The sequence below is a fragment of the Lepisosteus oculatus genome, chromosome 14 (genome assembly GCF_040954835.1).
Source record: "Lepisosteus oculatus isolate fLepOcu1 chromosome 14, fLepOcu1.hap2, whole genome shotgun sequence".
Classification (NCBI taxonomy): domain Eukaryota; kingdom Metazoa; phylum Chordata; class Actinopteri; order Semionotiformes; family Lepisosteidae; genus Lepisosteus; species Lepisosteus oculatus.
The window spans coordinates 13,798,522-13,818,147 of NC_090709.1; the positions used below are offsets into that span (position 1 = coordinate 13,798,522).

General features: G+C 43.7%; 2 protein-coding genes across 1 annotated transcript; one reads left to right on the forward strand and one right to left on the reverse strand.

Annotated features, from left to right (window-relative positions):
* The window catches only part of LOC138242764 (zinc finger protein 271-like), a 1,399,044-nt gene that overhangs the window by 1,178,530 nt on the left and 200,888 nt on the right, over positions 1-19,626 (forward strand).
* Positions 918-3,427, reverse strand: LOC138243333 (zona pellucida sperm-binding protein 3-like). Its single transcript, XM_069198896.1, has 8 exons — positions 2,857-3,427; positions 2,640-2,755; positions 2,458-2,564; positions 2,206-2,380; positions 2,011-2,128; positions 1,712-1,812; positions 1,558-1,631; positions 918-1,006 (listed from the first exon to the last, which is right to left on the reverse strand). Exons 1-8 carry the CDS (start codon positions 3,412-3,414, stop codon positions 918-920), a joined length of 1,338 nt encoding a protein of 445 aa, XP_069054997.1. The 5' UTR covers positions 3,415-3,427.

The following is a 19,626-nucleotide window of genomic DNA, read 5'->3' on the forward strand; positions in this document are numbered from 1 at the left end:
ATATTAGAAATGAATCCTTGAGCACTGCTGTTGTACCAACGGTCCATAAAAGCCTAACATTACCCTTTCTTGCATAAATTGTAGAACATGCCGTCACATTTCAGTTGCACCTCAGTAGCAGTTTGATCTATTATCACCCTACTCCCCACCTCAGAACCTTCGCTCTTCTTATTCTGGTCTCCTAACTGTCCCCCAAGTCCATCTACATTGTATGAGTGACAAGGCCTTCTCCTGTTATGCCCCCAAGCTCTGGAACTCTCTCCCCAAGGATACCAGAGTCACCTTCCCTAAACTCAGTAGGGCTAAAAATTAACAGTGTTAGTGGGCCAGCAGGATTTGTGCAAATTATAGGTAGTCACAACGGGAGACCAGGATTCATTTGAAATGGGACACTGAAACAGGGGAGAGGCTTTGTGTAGTAAGCGTTCAGTCTCAATCTACACAGTCTGTGCTGCTGGTAGAGGTGGTTGTGAACACTTGTCTTCCCAGTTAAGTACTGGGATCTCCAATTTCAATCGTAATACTTCCCGTGACTGTCCAATACTGTGAAACCAACACCCATAAGACAAGAGCTCCAAGATTCTAACTGTACCTTTATTCACTGATGTTTGGGCACCAGAATTGTTCCTCTGCTAAGGAAGGGAAGGCCTACTTTACACCAAGCCCCTGTTGACAATCCCTTCCTTGTGTTTCTTTTAGTCAGTTTGTGCAGCCTAGAATAGGACATCAGATCTCACTCTTACTGGGCACTACAGTAGCAACTGACACTCCATAAGCACTACCCCTCTAGGAAACAGGAGGACTGCCAGTATATTGAACACCTCTGTCTCTCCCCCAGTAAAAAAGTCACAATGACCTGCCCAAGGAATAGTGCGGCCATCTTCCCCCAGTACAACGCTTTATTACTCCAGCCATTTTCAGTCCTCATTGGCAGCAATATGGGAAGCATTCTTGTAAGGGGAACCCCCACAAATACTTCCCTTGAATTCCTCCACCCCATTCAAACCTATAAACCATAAAGAAACAAGGGCAGGCAGAAGGGTCTTTCACAGCTTTATTGAGATGTTGCCATTACAAGGCAAGTGGAGGCAGGAGAGTCACAAGGGCCAGGCTGGAGCCTTCATTCAGGCACCTGGGGAGGAAGGAGAACAATCCAGCTACACTGCAGGACACCACCCCTACAGGAGCTCCTCCTGCCAGACCCTACCTGTCCACTGGCCAACATCTCCAAAGTCCTCTGCTCCCTCCACATCCTCACTGGTGCTCTCAGCATCTTCACTGGAGCTCTGAGGGTCTCCTTCCTCATCCTCAGTCCAGTCAGCTCCCACATCCAGAGGAGCTTCTACTGGTGCCACAGCCACCCGACTACTGGTCACCAGGTTCCTGGTACCTGTGGACAAGCAGCACCCAGGAGTGAGGGATCTGCTATACCCAGAGACCCACAGTCTACTCATCTAAACAGTCCCTTTGTCCAGCACGGGATCATTCCTCAGTTGTCCAAGCATGGTTGTCTCTTGGGCAGAGATGAATCCACAAGGGATAGAGAACCAGACCCACCTTCATTCCGACTGCCAGCACACCTGGACTCACAGCAGGCACAGACCTCATGGTCACCATACAGCTCCTCCCACCTGGAGGATAGGAGGAGGACAGGTGAGGCCTAAACCTGGCATGTCCCAGAGCACCCTCAGCAGGCTCCTTGCAGAAGTACCTCTTAGCCTCCCTGTTGTAGGTGCAGGACTTGGTCCCTGGTGTTGCTTTAGCAGAAGCCACAGCCATGACACAGTGCATGTACAGCTCAGTCACTTCATGCTGCAAGAGGGAAGGTCACAGCATTAAGGGATCAAGGCCAATAGAGGGACAGAGAAAGACCTTCTGCCATCAGTGAAGGCAAGCTGGCAGCTCTAGGCACTAGAGCTGCCACAGTCTGGTTCACATCTAGATCATGGATGAAAAAGCAGACAATGGATCAGTAGAGCGAGAAGGCTGAGCAGCCTTTGAGAGCAGTACCTTCCTGGACAGCTTCTTCTGGAAGAGGAAGGCATCAATTGTGAAGCGGAGCACATCCTTCTGCTTGGAGGGGACAAACCTGGACAGGCAGCCATCTGCCTTGCTGTCCACCATGCACCTGGGGACAAGGACAAGGATGAACCCCTGCAGGCTCTCGGGGCTCCTGCCCACCTCCCCTCCCAGAAGGGGCCGTACCCCAAGTTGTCGATCACGGGGAAACGGGGCTGGGAGTGCTGGTCTGGTTTCTCCGTTACGTAACACGAGTGGATGTACAGCCTCTGCTCCGCTGTGGCAAAGTAGGCAGTGGCCTGAAAGTACATGGGCTGACCCAGGAAGTACTCATCCTTGGGAGAGAGCCGGACCCAGTGGGCTGGAGAGAGAGGCAGCATTACACCTGCACACAGCACCCCCTGCAGGCAGGTGGAGCCACTCGCTCAAGGAGCTTACAGTTGGTGGTGAGCAGGACAAAGCTGTGCTTGTTCTTCAGGTCCTTGAAGAAGGTCCTTCTCCTGGCCCACGTGGGGACATAGCCAACCTTGTAGGAGTAGTGGAACCTGCAGGACAGAGGGGATGAGGGGCTTCTGGACACTTTCCCAGCGGCTTCTCAGCAGCAGCAGAGCCCTGCCTACCTGTTGTAGGAGCACTTGACAGGCACAGAGAAGGGAATGAAGCGATGCACAGGTGCACTGGAGGAGGGCGGGGCATAGCGGAGAGTGTTGGAGTACACCAGGCGGCCCTGGACAACCTGCAGGGTCACAGAGGAATGGATATTCCCAGAAAAGGCAACCCCGATACTGGCCCTACAGCTCACATCGATACACTGCCTGTAGATGAAGACCCGCTTACCGATCGCTCGGTGCCGCACTCGTGAAGCCCGTAGATGAAGTAGAAGTAACTGCGTGTGGTTCGGCTGACGCTGCAGTTGCCCAAGGTCACCTCCGATGGCCGACAGCTGAAGCCGAACAGGAGCCGACTGACCCTCACGTACATCCTGCTGGAGTCGCACCACACAGCCACTCCTCGGGTGACCCCGATGGCCGGGCGAGCCGGCTGCCGCCCTCGCTGGGGAGGAAACAGGACGCTCTTGATGTAGGCGGGTAAGGGGCGGCTGCCGGCTTCGGGCTTCATCTTCTCCTTGTCGAAGTAGGGCAAATACGCGTCTCTGGACACGGGAAGGCGGCGAAAGTCAGGAGCCAAGGACTGCGAGTCGTTCTCGCTTGCAGACAGGTCTTCGGAGGGCGCATCTGCCAGGTTCAAATCCTCCGACTGGGCTGCGTCTTCAGGAGCCGGGAGGTCGGCCTGGAGCGCTAATTCCCGAGAGTCCCAGCCAGCCGGTCCGGCGGAGATCAGTGCGGGGAGCCCGGCCCCTGCGCACAGGCACAGCACAAAGAGAAACGAGCCCATCGCCAAATTGACGTCCCGCTAAACTGCTACAGAAGTAAGACACATAAACCACCAAACTGTGTTGAAGCAAGAGAGCATAAAGTGTGAACGCGGTGACTAGGTTTTTATACTAGCAGGACTATGCTACCACACACACCGGGGTAAAGTTAGCTCGAAGTTCGAAAACGATTTTGGCACGCCTGTAGCGCTTTCACGAAACCTCTTAGAGTTGCGAGAATGCTTGTTTTGTGTATAAAATACATTGTGGATACTTTCTCAGCCTTTACTTTTTCGTTTTTATGACATTTTTTTGACCAAGCACGAATATTCTTTTGTCCATATCTTCGCAATGGAAGCACAGAACGCCTTCAAACCAAATGCATTTTAAAGACCACGACTTGTGGATATTTCCACACCCTTTACATCAAACTATCAGTGAGCTAATTAACTTTTTTTAAACCTCCGGTTTTTCATCGATGCGTAATTACGCACGAACTGGAACCCGGGGGACCGCTGTGTGCACACGTTCACAACGCGAGAAATACTGTTCAATACGGCTTCATGCGAAAAACCCGTATATGACCATAGGAAGCAGAACAGCGCAGTCTCCCATTACCCAGACTGTAAGCACGGGAATAAAGCTTTGTTTGATTTCTGAAACCCTTCCTTTACGCCCTGTTTTAATTCAGGTAAGGGTCAACTATATTGAAAATACTACTGACAGCAGGAAGATTAAAATATTCTTTACTCAGCAGCTTATTAAAAACAGCTCCCATGATGTTCAAACCGATTTTTTACACAGAACACTGACACAGCTTTGCATTCTGAATCTCTTTTTCTTATGCTTTTATTTAATATGGCACAATGCACTGGGATAGGGGTATTCTGTTCACAAACCAATAGCATTTAAACCACAGCACCCACAATGCTGCAAGTGTTTTGCACACTAAGCAGGTCCTCTGACTATTCCCAGCTTTGTTTTGGGTTATGGAACCTTTATTTTTTTAGGATTTTCTGAAGATAACACTACAGGTAACACACTGGGACGGGTGGGTCGTCTTCATGGCTCAATAGCATTTCAAATACAGCACCCACACTGCTGAAACCAAGTGTTTTACACACCAGACAGGCCCCCTAACTTTATATAACCTTGCTGTGGCTGTGGCCCCTTTCTTTATTTTTTTATGATTTTCTGAAGATAACACTACAGGTAATATAGTGCCATAGGCGGGTCGACTTCATGGCTCAATTGCATTTCAAATACAACAGCCACACTGCTGAAACCAAGTGTTTTACACACCAGACAACCCCCAGAACCTTATACAACCTTGCTGTGGTTGTGGCCCCTTTCTTTATTTTTTTATGAGTTTTTCAATATGGCACCATTAGACAAGCGGTACATGGGGATAGTACATCGTGCTCTTCACGAGTCAATAGCTCTTCAAGCACAACAGCCACAGTGCTGCAACCAGGTGTTTTACACCAGACATTTCCCCTAACCTTATACAACCTCGCTTTGAGTTGTGGAACATTTCTTTATTTTTTAATGGTTATTTTGACTGTAATCAAGTGTTGTGCTCACTAGGCAGGCCTCCTGACCTTTCACAGTCATGCTTTGTTGTGTGCAACTTTAATTATCTTTTTAGGATTTTTTGAACATGGCAACTTCCACCGAGACGGGTGGGGGGTGTGGGGGTGCTCTTCAATAGCTTTTTCATCTATACACACAAACGGATGTAACCAAGACACTCAGAACCTGTCACGCAGGGGCTGACTGCTGAGGATAGGGATCCAATGCGGTGCCCTTGGTAGGGTTGGCGCGAGACGCAGGCGTAGTCGGAGTAAACAGGCAGGGGCCCGAGTCCGGGAAGGCGTAGTACAGGCGTAGGCACAGAATCGACAGGCGAAGGCGTAGTCGAGGGACTGGCAGGGGTCGGAGTCCGGGAAGGCGTAGAAGTTGCGTCGGTTGGCAGAGGCGTAAACGAAGAGACAGGCTGGGGTCAGGATCCGAGAAAGCGTAAAACAGGCGAAGGTACAAAATCGAGTGGCTAAAGCGGTTGTCGGAAAAGCGGGGTCGAGGTCCAGGGGAGAAGTCATAGTAAGGCAAAGGCGTAGTTAGTAGGTAAGCTCCGGGAGAGAATCTCAATCGTGAGCAATGACCGGGGGACAGATGAGGGTTTAAGTAGAGGGCTGATTGACGCGTGCATGTTTGGTATGGGGAGAGCTCGAGGGAATGCGGGAGCGCTTGCCTGCGTGAGGGAGATTCATGACAGAACCAACAGAATCAACCTGAACTCATAGAAAAACAAGAATGCCCCCGAGACACCTGAATCCCCCTCCTGGACCACTCTGGTATCAACACCCCCAAACCCATCCATACCAGCTAACAAGACTCAGAATCGGTGCAACCCTCCAACCTGGACCAAGAGCAGGATGGGACAAGAACCTGCACCACACTACGTACACAGGTTTGTATTTTTGGCTGAAGATGAAAATGTCTAACATAGATTGTTTTGGTTCTAGCAAACAATAAAAATAGTTGTTAAAATCCAAACACACATAATGAGATCACTCTCTGTCAGTATGTGTAACATTCTGGGTCTGGGCTCCTCTGTATTTGGGCTAAAGAGAGTTCAACAACATTATTAAATGCACTGACATCATAATCTGACAAGATCCATTGTTTAGGGGAGACTTGACCACCCACTGTCCCCCTGGTATCGTGAAGCTCATTGTCCTTTAGCTTTCCAAAACCAGAATCACTTGGGACTCCGGGGGGATCGGTGTATGCAAAATATGAATTCCTTATGCAAGAAATTGTATATGGTCAATATAGCGATCATATCTTATCAGCAGATGGTAATCTCCAAGGAACAAGTAATAGGTTTATTCCACGCTGAAAAATGATCAAATGATTGATGAACCCAAGTGATTTGAAAGAAATGTTAAACAACTCAAAGCGAGGTTGTATAAGGTTAGGGGAGCTGTCTGGTGTGTAAAACACCTGGTTGCAGCACTGTGGCTGTTGTGCTTCAAGAGCTATTGACTCGTGAAGAGCACGATGTACTATCCCCATGTACCGCCTGTCTAATGGTGCCATATTGAAAAACTCATAAAAAAATAAAGAAAGGGGCCACAGCCACAGCAAGGTTATATAAAGTTAGGGGCCCTGTCTGGTGTGTAAAACACTTGGTTTCAGCAGTGTGGGTGCTGTATTTGAAATGCTATTGAGCCATGAAGATGACCCACCTATCCCAGTGTATTACCTGTAGTGTTATCTTCAGAAAATCATAAAAAATAAAGAAAGGGGCCACAGCCACAGCAAGGTTATATAAAGTTAGGGGGCCTGTCTGGTGTGTAAAACACTTGGGTACAGCAGTGTGGGTGCTGTATTTGAAATGCTATTGAGCCATGAAGATGACCCACCTATCCCAGTGTATTACCTGTAGTGTTATCTTCAGAAAATCCTAAAAAATATAAAGAAAGGTTCCACAACCCAAAACAAAGCTGGGAAAAGTCAGAGGACCTGCTTAGTGTGCAAAACACTTGCAGCATTGTGGGTGCTGTGGTTTAAATGCTATTGGTTTGTGAACAGAATACCCCTATCCCAGTGCATTGTGCCACATTAAATAAAAGCACGAGAAAAAGAGATTCAGAACACAAAGCTGTGTCAGTGTTCTGTGTAAAACGTCAGTTTGAACATCATGGGAGCTGTTTTTAATAAGCTGCTGAGAAAGGAATATATTAATCTTCCTGCTGTCAGTAGTATTGTGAATATAGTTGACCCTTACCTGAATGAAAACAGGATGTAAAGGAAGGGTTTCAGAAATCAAACAAAGCTTTATTCCCGTGCTTACAGTCTGGGTAATGGGAGACTGCGCTGTTCTGCTTCCTATGGTCATATACGGGTTTTTCGCACGAAGCCGTATTGAACAGTATTTCTCGCGTTGTGAACGTGTGCACACAGCGGTCCCCCGGGTTCCAGTTCGTGCGTAATTACGCATCGATGAAAAACCGGAGGTTTAAAAAAAGATAATTAGCTCACTGATAGTTTGATGTAAAGGCTGTGGAAATATCCACAAGTCGTGGTCTTTAAAATGCTTTTGGTTTGAAGGCGTTCTGTGCTTCCATTGCGGAGATATGGACAAAAGAATATTCGTGCTTGGTCAAAAAAATGTCATAAAACCGAAAAAGTAAAGGCTGAGAAATCATCCACAATATATTTTATACACAAAGCAAGTGTTTTTGTAACTCTAAGAGATTTCGTGAAAGCGCTACAGGCGTGCCAAAATCGTTTTCGAACTTCAAGCTAACTTTACCCCGGTACCACACACATGGTCGCACTGCCGCTCAATCAACACAATCAATTACACACAGAGACCCGAATTGTTCTCAGCGTCTAATTAGAACCTGCTTCCAGTCTGAGGCGGGACTCCGTGAAGCCGCCTGAACACTTTCCCGTGTGTATCTGACCCCAGCGGAGGAGTTCCACGCAATTTCGACAGAATTAAATTACCCACACGTGTAAAATTTGCTCAGATTAATTTATTGTTCAATTCGTTTCTAATTTCCAAGGACAGTGTGTTAAACTCGCTGTCAGACAGAGTACGGAACATGCGACACGTCCGTCCACACTTTCTTTTATCGAGGGGGCTGTTCTATCAACACGTAATTTTACAATAATAATTTTACTAATTTTCATGTGTAATTGCATGTCATATTAAAATGTGTAATACAAGCATTTCTTTGCTTCCCAGTAAAGAAATACTGATCAGCTTTTGACATGTTCTGATAATAATTTGTCTGATTTCTCAGAGATTGCTTTTGCTTCACAGCACTGAGAACCAATGGAAGCCCGTTTCCGCCAGGGAGTAAAAAAAAAACGCACTATGGTATCTCAGAATTGTGACTTAGAATCTCAGAATTGCGACCTAAAAACTCAGAATTTTGACTTTATATCTCACATTTGCGACTTCGAAATAGCCCCTATTTCATTGTCTGTCCTTTTGTTATTGTAACGGATTCGGGTTCTAGGGCTTGTGCCCTCGCCGCTCCCACCCTACTTCGTGCCTCACTGTATTGGCTTGAATCCAGGCCTTGCTAGCTGAGCTAAAGAACATTTTAGATATAAAGTCGGAGTTCTGAGTTACCAAGTCGCAATTTTGAGTTACTTAGTTGGAATTCTGCGATACCATAGCGCGTTTTTTTAACTCCCTGGCAGAAACGGGCTTTCATACATTTCAATTAGTCTGATCAGTGTAGGACAAGTTAATGTAGAACCATTGCTATGTCTGTCTCTTGTTTGTATATAAATGAATGTCTTTGACAACTTAATGTTAGTTTTTAATTTAGTTTTACGATGTAGGTCATGCGTTAACATATGCACAAGCATACAAAATGTCTCCCTCCTGATTCAGCTCATGCTCCATAGGAGAGAAGCGATTCCTCCTGCTTCTCGTACAATCATATTAGAACAGAAGCCCGTGTCGCCCAGCTCTGATTCAAGAGTGACTCGCATCTTCAGCCCTTTTTTTATTCGTGATCCTAATTTTCTTTAGTTATGATCAATATTGAACTTTTTCTAAATAAAACGACAATAATCAAACATACAAAGTATTAGGAGTTGACAGGGTGCCCCTTTGGAATAGTCGTCAGAAAATGTGAGAAAAGGAAAGTTACCTAAGCTCTCACACACAGCATTGGAGATTGGAATCTGATTGGAAAAAAAAAAACTACCTGTCTCCCCTTCATTTAACGTTGCTGTTGTTTTTATTTTACATGTTGTTAGCATTTTAATGAATTGTTAAAAGATTGATACACAAATCGCTAAGAAAACGTAAAAACCCAACTGTAAGCAATTGACCATTCATATTCCTGAATTATAAATCCCTGTGTTTATCTGTGTCCAAGTGCCTGGTGCAGCTATTTTGAAAGCAGAGTCTATGATTTATTGCGGAAGCGCATTGTTGCCACCCAGGAAAAAAATCTTAATTAATAAATACCAAATTATCTCCTAATTACGAGATAGCAACGATGTCATTTGTGTGTATGAACAACCTGTTACATTTGCAATGGCAGTACCTACAGGCTATCGAAAGGTTTGCTGGCACTGTGGGTTTAGTTTTCCTGACAATGTTCATGCTGAGAAATGCGCACGGACTGACTTTCTTCTCGCAATGAAAATGTTACCGTTTGAACCTCATGTAAACACAGTTCTAACCATTACCACACTCATATATATCCTGAATCAAGAACGAATGTGACCTAGAATCCATTGTACCGCTTCAAACTGAAAGTCAGATATGTAGTCTCAAAACTACATAACTCAGGATTTTTTTTCCCTTGATGGCAGCATTGGCTTCTGTTATTTAGATTCAACCACTGAAGAGGTTGGTTTTGTGTTTTTAGCTATTGAACATAACTGGTAAGTTTAAGTCAGTTCTTGTAACTCTCTCCGCTCGAAAGCGCTGTATTAATACCGGCGCACCTGTCTCCACAGGAAATTTATTGCTGTTCCAAAACCAATGTACTGCAGCTTGTGGCCACGTGTTCCTGCTGTCAGCATGTGATACCATGTTCTTCCACCGCTAGAAATATTACTGCTCTAGTACAGGAGTAAAAAAAGAAACAAATGCAAACACCGTTTAGAAAAAACACACACGTCTCAGGCCTTAACTATGACAAGGATGGGATTTGAACCTAGACGAGCAGAGCACAGTGGATTAGCAATCCAAAAAAAGACTCCTATTTAATTTTCTTTTCGCTTGCTCGATTTGTAGTACGCACCTCAATCCTTACAACCGGCAAACAAAAGGGCTTCATGTGCCACAGCATTCTGCTGCAGGTACGGTTTGCACCATGTATTGGGCGAACCCGAATGAAATATTTCAAATATGTGAAGAATTTCATGAAACCTGAAAAAAGAAGATCACAGCCAATGTCAACAATTCGGAGCCTGTAGGTAGCTTCAACAGAACAAAACGATCTGAAGCCGTAATTCTTTCATAGAGTATTGTGACACTCTACGCTGTTGCTATTACTGCTATATCTGCTGCCGTTGCTTAAAACTCTACTCAGCGGGCAAGACCGGGGTAAAGTTAGCTCGAAGTTCGAAAACGATTTTGGCACGCCTGTAGCGCTTTCACGAAACCTCTTAGAGTTGCGAGAATGCTTGTTTTGTGTATAAAATACATTGTGGATGCTTTCTCAGCCTTTACTTTTTCGTTTTTATGACATTTTTTTGACCAAGCACGAATATTCTTTTGTCCATATCTTCGCAATGGAAGCACAGAACGCCGTCAAACCAAATGCATTTTAAAGACCACGACTTGTGGATATTTCCACACTCTTTACATCAAACTATCAGTGAGCTAATTATCTTTTTTTAAACCTCCGGTTTTTCATCGATGCGTAATTACGCACGAACTGGAACCCGGGGGACCGCTGTGTGCACACGTTCACAACGCGAGAAATACTGTTCAATACGGCTTCGTGCGAAAAACCCGTATATGACCATAGGAAGCAGAACAGCGCAGTCTCCCATTACCCAGACTGTAAGCACGGGAATAAAGCTTTGTTTGATTTCTGAAACCCTTCCTTTACGCCCTGTTTTCATTCAGGTAAGGGTCAACTATATTGAAAATACTACTGACAGCAGGAAGATTAAAATATTCTTTACTCAGCAGCTTATTAAAAACAGCTCCCATGATGTTCAAACCGATTTTTTACACAGAACACTGACACAGCTTTGCATTCTGAATCTCTTTTTCTCATGCTTTTATTTAATATGGCACAATACACTGGGATAGGGGTATTCTTTTCACAAACCAATAGCATTTAAACCACAGCACCCACAATGCTGCAAGTGTTTTGCACACTAAGCAGGTCCTCTGACTTTTCCCAGCTTTGTTTTGGGTTGTGGAACCTTTCTTTATATTTTTTAGGATTTTCTGAAGATAACACTACAGGTAATACACTGGGACAGGTGGGTCATCTTCATGGCTCAATAGCATTTCAAATACAGCACCCACACTGCTGAAACCAAGTGTTTTACACACCAGACAGGCCCCCTAACTTTATATAACCTTGCTGTGGCTGTGGCCCCTTTCTTTAATTTGTTATGATTTTTTGAAGATAACACTACAGGTAATACACTGGGACAGGTGGGTCATCTTCATGGCTCAATAGCATTTCAAATACAGCACCCACACTGCTGAAACCAAGTGTTTTACACACCAGACAGGCCCCCGAACCTCGTACAACCTTGCTGTGGCTGTGGCCCCTTTCTTTATTTTTTAATGAGTTTCTGAAGATTACACTACAGGTAATACACTGTTACAGGTGGGTCGTCTTCATGGCTCAATAGCATTTCAAATACAGCACCCACACTGCTGAAACCAGGTGTTTTACACACCAGACAGCCCCCAGAACCTTATACAACCTTGCTGTGGTTGTGGCCCCTTTCTTTATTTTTTTATGAGTTTTTCAATATGGCACCATTAGACAGGCGGTACATGGGGATAGTACATCGTGCTCTTCACGAGTCAATAGCTCTTCAAGCACAACAGCCACAGTGCTGCAACCAGGTGTTTTACACACCAGACAGCTCCCCTAACCTTATACAACCTCGCTTTGAGTTGTTTAACATTTCTTTCAAATCACTTGGGTTCATCAATCATTTGATCATTTTTCAGCGTGGAATAAACCTATTACTTGTTCCTTGGAGATTACCATCTGCTGATAAGATATGATCGCTATATTGACCATATACAATTTCTTGCATAAGGAATTCATATTTTGCATACACCGATCCCCCCGGAGTCCCAAGTGATTCTGGTTTTGGAAAGCTAAAGGACAATGAGCTTCACGATACCAGGGGGACAGTGGGTGGTCAAGTCTCCCCTAAACAATGGATCTTGTCAGATTATGATGTCAGTGCATTTAATAAATGTTGTTGAACTCTCTTTAGCCCAAATACAGAGGAGCCCAGACCCAGAATGTTACACATACTGACAGAGAGTGATCTCATTATGTGTGTTTGGATTTTAACAACTATTTTTATTGTTTGCTAGAACCAAAACAATTTATGTTAGACATTTTCATCTTCAGCCAAAAATACAAACCTGTGTACGTAGTGTGGTGCAGGTTCTTGTCCCATCCTGCTCTTGGTCCAGGTTGGAGGGTTACACCGATTCTGAATCTTGTTAGCTGGTATGGATGGGTTTGGGGGTGTTGTTACCAGAGTTGTCCAGGAGGGGGATTCAGGTGTCTCGGGGGCATTCTTGTTTTTCTATGAGTTCAGGTTGATTCTGTTGGTTCTGTCATGAATCTCCCTCACGCAGGCAAGCGCTCCCACATTCCCTCGAGCTCTCCCCATACCAAACGTGCACATGTCAATCAGTCCTCTACTTAAACCCTCATCTGTCCCCCGGTCATTGCTCACGATTGAGATTCTCTCCCGGAGCTTACCTACTAACTACGCCTTTGCCTTACTATGACTTCTCCCCTGGACCTCGACCCCGCTTTTCCGACAACTGCTTTAGCCACTCGATTTTGTACCTTCGCCTGTTTTACGCTTTCTCGGATCCTGACCCCAGCCTGTCTCTTCGTTTACGCCTCTGCCAACCGACGCAACTTCTACGCCTTCCCGGACTCCGACCCCTGCCAGTCCCTCGACTACGCCTTCGCCTGTCGATTCTGTGCCTACGCCTGTACTACGCCTTCCCGGACTCGGGCCCCTGCCTGTTTACTCCGACTACGCCTGCGTCTCGCGCCAACCCTACCAAGGGCACCGCATTGGATCCCTATCCTCAGCAGTCAGCCCCTGCGTGACAGGTTCTGAGTGTCTTGGTTACATCCGTTTGTGTGTATAGATGAAAAAGCTATTGAAGAGCACCCCCACACCCCCCACCCGTCTCGGTGGAAGTTGCCATGTTCAAAAAATCCTAAAAAGATAATTAAAGTTGCACACAACAAAGCATGACTGTGAAAGGTCAGGAGGCCTGCCTAGTGAGCACAACACTTGATTACAGTCAAAAAAACAATTAAAAAATAAAGAAATGTTCCACAACTCAAAGCGAGGTTGTATAAGGTTAGGGGAAATGTCTGGTGTAAAACACCTGGTTGCAGCACTGTGGCTGTTGTGCTTGAAGAGCTATTGACTCATGAATAGCACCCCCCAATCCCCATGTGCCGCCTGTCTAATGGTGCCATATTGAAAAACTAAAATTCTTATTAAAAAAAATAAAGAAAGGGGCCACAGCCACAGCAAGGTTGTACGAGGTTCGGGGGCCTGTCTGGTGTGTAAAACACTTGGTTTCAGCAGAGTGGGTGCTGTATTTGAAATGCTATTGAGCCATGAAGACGACCCACCTGTCCCAGTGTATTACCTGTAGTGTTATCTTCAGAAAATCATTACAAAATAAAGAAAGGGGCCACAGCCACAGCAAGGTTGTACGAGGTTCGGGGGCCTGTCTGGTGTGTAAAACACTTGGTTTCAGCAGAGTGGGTGCTGTATTTGAAATGCTATTGAGCCATGAAGATGTCCCACCTGTCCCAGTGTATGACCTGTAGTGTTATCTTCAGAAAATCATTACAAAATAAAGAAAGGGGCCACAGCCACAGTAAGGTTGTATGAGGTTTGGGGGCCTGTCTGGTGTGTAAAACACTTGGTTTCAGCAGAGTGGGTGCTGTATTTGAAATGCTATTGAGCCATGAAGACGACCCACCCATCCCACCTGTAGTGTTATCTTCAGAAAATCATAAAAAAATAAAGGTTCCATAACCCAAAACAAAGCTGGGAATGATCAGATGACCTGCTTAGTGTGCAAAACACTTACCTGCAGCATTGTGGGTGCTGTGGTTTAAATGCTATTGGTTTGTGAACAGAATACCCCTATCCCAGTGCATTGTGCCACATTAAATAAAAGCAAGAGAAAAAGAGATTCAGAACACAAAGCTGTGTCAGTGTTCTGTGTAAAAAATCGGTTTGAACATCATGGGAGCTGTTTTTAATAAGCTGCTGAGTAAAGAATATTTTAATCTTCCTGCTGTCAGTAGTATTTTCAATATAGTTGACCCTTACCTGAATGAAAACAGGACGTAAAGGAAGGGTTTCAGAAATCAAACAAAGCTTTATTCCCGTGCTTACAGTCTGGGTAATTGGAGACCGCGCTGTTCTGCTTCCTATGGTCATATACGGGTTTTTCGCATGAAGCCGTATTGAACAGTATTTCTCGCTTTGTGAACGTGTGCACACAGCGGTCCCCCGGGTTCCAGTTCGTGCGTAATTACGCATCGATGAAAAACCGGAGGTTTAAAAAAAGATAATTAGCTCACCGATAGATTGATGTAAAGGCTGTGGAAATATCCACAAGTCGTGGTCTTTAAAATGGTTTTGGTTTGAAGGCGTTCTGTGCTTCCATTGCGGAGATATGGACAAAAGCATATTCGTGCTTGGTCAAAAAAATGTCATAAAAACGAAAAAGTAAAGGCTGAGAAATCATCCACAATGTATTTTATACACAAAGCAAGTGTTTTTGTAACTCTAAGAGATTTCGTGAAAGCGCTACAGGCGTGCCAAAATCGTTTTCGAACTTCAAGCTAACTTTACCCCGGTGCGGGCAAGTTAGTTGTACAAGGAATAGACTACTTTGAGCCGTCCAAATTCCATTATGTGAATTTCAGCTTTTTTTTATTAATAACAGCATTAGTAATACAATGCGTGCTCAGAAACCTTACTTATTAGCTTATGAAGCAACAGTGTTTCGACAATTTGCGGTCTTCAAAAAGTAAACGCTGAAGTTTTTATACTTCCTTGTGAGCAGATCACCTTTGATTTAGAAAAGGAAAACTTACTCCCCTGTTGCTTTCATTGAAATATCTGAATCGAGACCCAAGCGCTAAGAAAGCTGAAAAACGCAGAAGTCATAAACCCGATTTTAATTTAGATACACATTTTCTAATGCAGCCTTCATTACAAGACAGTCTATTTCTCGAAAGCGTGTTATGTAAAAAAGAGAAAAACGAAAATATGTGGATGACAATATTTAAAAGCTGAAGATTTTACTTTTGAGAAATTGTCATTTTATGTATCTAGACGCTTTTCAACCACTGCTTTTAGAACTTTGCTGTGCTTCCTGAATCATTTTCAATGTTATAAACTGGGTGTGGAAGTAGCGATCACTTCGTAGAGCAGTTGATAGACTGGAGCTGTTCAGACTACTCTTCTTATTTCTCAAATGCTTCCATCATTTTTCTTTCACACTAGGACGCGAGTGTGCACATGTGTTTGGTTTTCGTTTCACTGATTCTCATTGAAGATTTGTGAATTAAGGAGGAAAAATCAGTTGCTTGGGAAAGCAGAAGGTTTGGTTCTCAACGATCTTGAAGACACGCCCATGTAGTGCAGCGTGTGATATTTGTACTATAAAAGACCAAGTGCTCAAAGTGACGTCTGCGTTTACCGTTTAGACTTTTCATCTCGGGCACACTTTTAGAAAGCAAAGATAGAGCAGTTGTGTTGAATCACACTATGACAGCTGTCAGCAGAGTGGCGCAGCGGAAGCGTGCTGGGCCCATAACCCAGAGGTCGATGGATCAAAACCATCCTCTGCTATACACACCGTCAGTCTAATGAAGTGAATTCAAACTGTTTTTTTTCTCTCATGTGTGTGTGCAAGCTTCACACTTACTGTATTCGTTAATCTTTACCAATAGCAGATGCCCAAATGTATCTTTGGTTGTTCTGCGATCCTTCATAGTTTCCTCAATTCCTTCAAATGAACATCCATATCAAAGCAATTATATATATACATTACAATTAAGGTACATATTAAAAATATCAACGCACATTTGTATAATGCTCATTTAATAATGATTGTCAAGGATTGTCAAGTTCTCCAACAAATCTGTGTTCTAATTTTAAAATATTTTTGCTAAGGATACAACGGGTGTATAAATGAATTCTCCCAACAGCCAGTTAAAGAAAAATTCCACACGTGAGGATGGTTTCTTGGACATTGACTTAGGTACTTAATTGTTTACTTGTTGTAGTTGCACACGAGTAAAACACGAAGATTTCCTGCAATATTCAAGAGGGTTTGCGAAGAAATCCCTTCAATTTTTAGCGGAGATTATGTTTACATCATCACAATCTGAAGCCCGTCCCTGAGTGCGTTTGACCCAGCAACCCTTTGTTTAACAGCTGCACAGGGACACATTCCCATTGCTTTTCACAAATCACTGGCATTTTTTTGCAGCATTTCTTCTGTCCTGAGAAGCAAGATTTGTATTTTATCTTTCAGAAGTTGTATGAATTTCTTGAAGTTCAGAAACAAATTGTTCCAGAAAAGAAATGAACACTTGCTTCAAAGTAAATCAAGACGTATGTGTCTCTTGCTGTGTGTGCTCTTATCTGTCCATCTCTCGCTCCTCTTCTCTCTGGCAGTCTGTGTAGAGTATCTGAAGGGGATGTAACACCACTTGGAAAAGAAGAAAAATTCTCAGGAAAAATTCTCAGGCAGAATAAAAAATCATTATTCTCTTCTCAGTCAGATTCACAGCTCAGACTCACACTCAGACAGAAGCTCAACTCCGTACTGCTCTCTATCCTCACAATCCAGAACTAGAAGATATTCAGACAATCAGTGCTGCTACATGAACAATATCAGACAGAACAGCCTGGACTCATGTCACATTTCCCCCTTTTATCCTTCCTCCCAGCCCTCTTAGAGACATAAAAGACCTCCTGGTTCTCCTCTCTGTGAACTGGGCTCAGGGGTCACTGATCTGGCAGTTGTGGGCTCTGTTCCAGGTTGAAAGCAAGAAGGTTCTATTAACGCTTTCCAGGACTTCCAGCCCTTCAGTATTACTTTCTTTGTTTATAAATGTTTATAAATGTTTTATAACACATATGAGTGTGGAATTATCTTATTATTTATATATAGTATTTATGTAATAAACACCAGTAGTGACACTATGATCAGTATATTGATTATTTGTAGCCGATGGTCCGAAGGTCGTGTCTACAATAGTGACCATTTGACCAGTCTGTAGCTCTGGGCAGTGGGACTCAGATCACACAGAAGACCCGTCTGTGTGTGATTCCATACGAGCCCTGGGATTCAGCTACTCTAACAAATGTCTCATAGACCGTCTTATAAATTTACAATTAGATGAAGTCATGTAACAGTTTTACAGATAATTTAAATAATCAGACAGCAGTTTTGGCAGTGGATACATCTCCACATGGGGGAAAGAAACTGAAATATATGTGCTCACTGTGAAGTAGGAAGAGGTGGTCAGACAAGCAAAACAACTTTGCAAATAATGTGAAGTGACATTGTTTTGTGTCAATCAGCTCACAGATTTCGCTTCATGTGCCTTAAGCTGTGCAATTTGTATGGTTGTTGAATGAGATTGGTTTCTTCACAAGCCCAGTCAATTGCCCAGCTTGCCGACGCACACCTTCATGAAGACTCTCTTTAAGATTTCATTGTCAAGTCGCCTCCTTTGCATACAATAGTAGCACCGACACTAAGAGAAAGGATGAGAAATGGCGTTTATCAAGCGATTGCAGTGTTTGTTTGACTGAGGATCCTTGTGTGCTGAACTGGCCTCTGGAGAAGTGTAGTGCAGTAAAACAGAAGGTTTGTGTCACTCAAGATTGTTACAGAACAGAACAATACAATTACAATACTTTTGTGAGAGTAAATATTACTGGTGCATCACAGTTCTTATAATGGTGAAAACAGGAGCACCTTCTCTACATTTTTGACTGAAGTATTTAAACGGAAAGAAATAATATCACTATGCAATTCATAAATGCAATTGAGCTCCTCTAAATGTTCTAGTCTGATGAAACAATGTATAGAATTAGGTGACAATATCGGAATTAATTCAAATGCACAAGATTAATTTTCAGCAACAAAAAAAGTGCTCGGAAATATTTTACAAGAATGAAACGTAACATTCACCTAAATAAACATTCACCCTCTACATAAGTAGAGAACAGTAGGACAGAAGGTTAGTGTCACTGGACACTGCGTCAGAGAGGCCGATCTCTTCTCCCTCATTATGCAGGCTTACCCATTCATGATGAACTGTCCTCCAGTGATACTCAGCTGCCATCATCGACTCAGACATGACGTTCATGTACATATTATACCTTAATATGGCACTGCGTTACAATAATTTGATCAAAACAACTGGTGAAAAAATAATAATCAAATATTTCTTTCCTTCTTTTAGTAAAGATAAAGACTTTGTCCAAAAAAGAAGCATTTATACCTTTCCTCTACTACCAGCCCTTACAAGTCACCCAGTTTTTAATTTAGAGCTGGATTAAAGCTCTAGTCTCTTTGGGGGTGTGAGTTGGAATCCCACTGCTGCCAAATATCTCCAACTATCTCAGTGTTAAGAAGCAAAAAACACACATTTGCTGCAGAAGTAACAGGAGAATTTGTGCCATTCAGCCTTATAGCGTGATGTCATTTTCTCATGCTCATTTTTAGATGCTTGTGATCGAATCTATGATTCTTATGAGTGTGCCCTCCATAAAGGTAGCAGATATAACGTGCCACGTTTTCAGAGAATCGCATTAAATACAGGTCAGAAGAAGGCGACAAAGTGTCCGCTAGGCAGTTCAGCGATTTCAACAGTGTTCTCTGTTGTTTAGGTCCAGAATGACACCCGTTACAACACACAGTGTCAGGCATCAAAAAGACTTCCCAAAACCCTGATCCTCTCCTTGATCCGGTGATGGCATCCAGACATTTCCTGCAACAAAGCCAGGATACGATCTTCAACAACACGAGTGAAAGGCTAATTCCCAACCTTTGCAATCCTTTGCAAAGAAGGACCGCATGTGCTCAGTGTTAAATGCACTGTTCATTATTATTAATCATAATAATAATAATCTTTACATTATATAGTGCCTTTAAAGGTGGCTTTCCAAAGCGCTTTACAGAATGAAACCAATAAAGTTAAAAAAATACACAAGATAAGCAGGATGAGAATACACAGTTAGAGGAGACAATAGATGGTGGTATTAAATACAGTAGGAACAGAGGGGTAAAGAATAGTTCATTAAAGGCTCTTCTTTGTCAATTCAATGAAATGTTTCAGAAATGCTGAACGATTGATGTGTTTCACGCGCAGCGCGGGCTCTCCTTTGCTTACAAATATTTTTTTTCCACCAATTTACTCAACTACGATTTTTGCTGAGCATTTTGT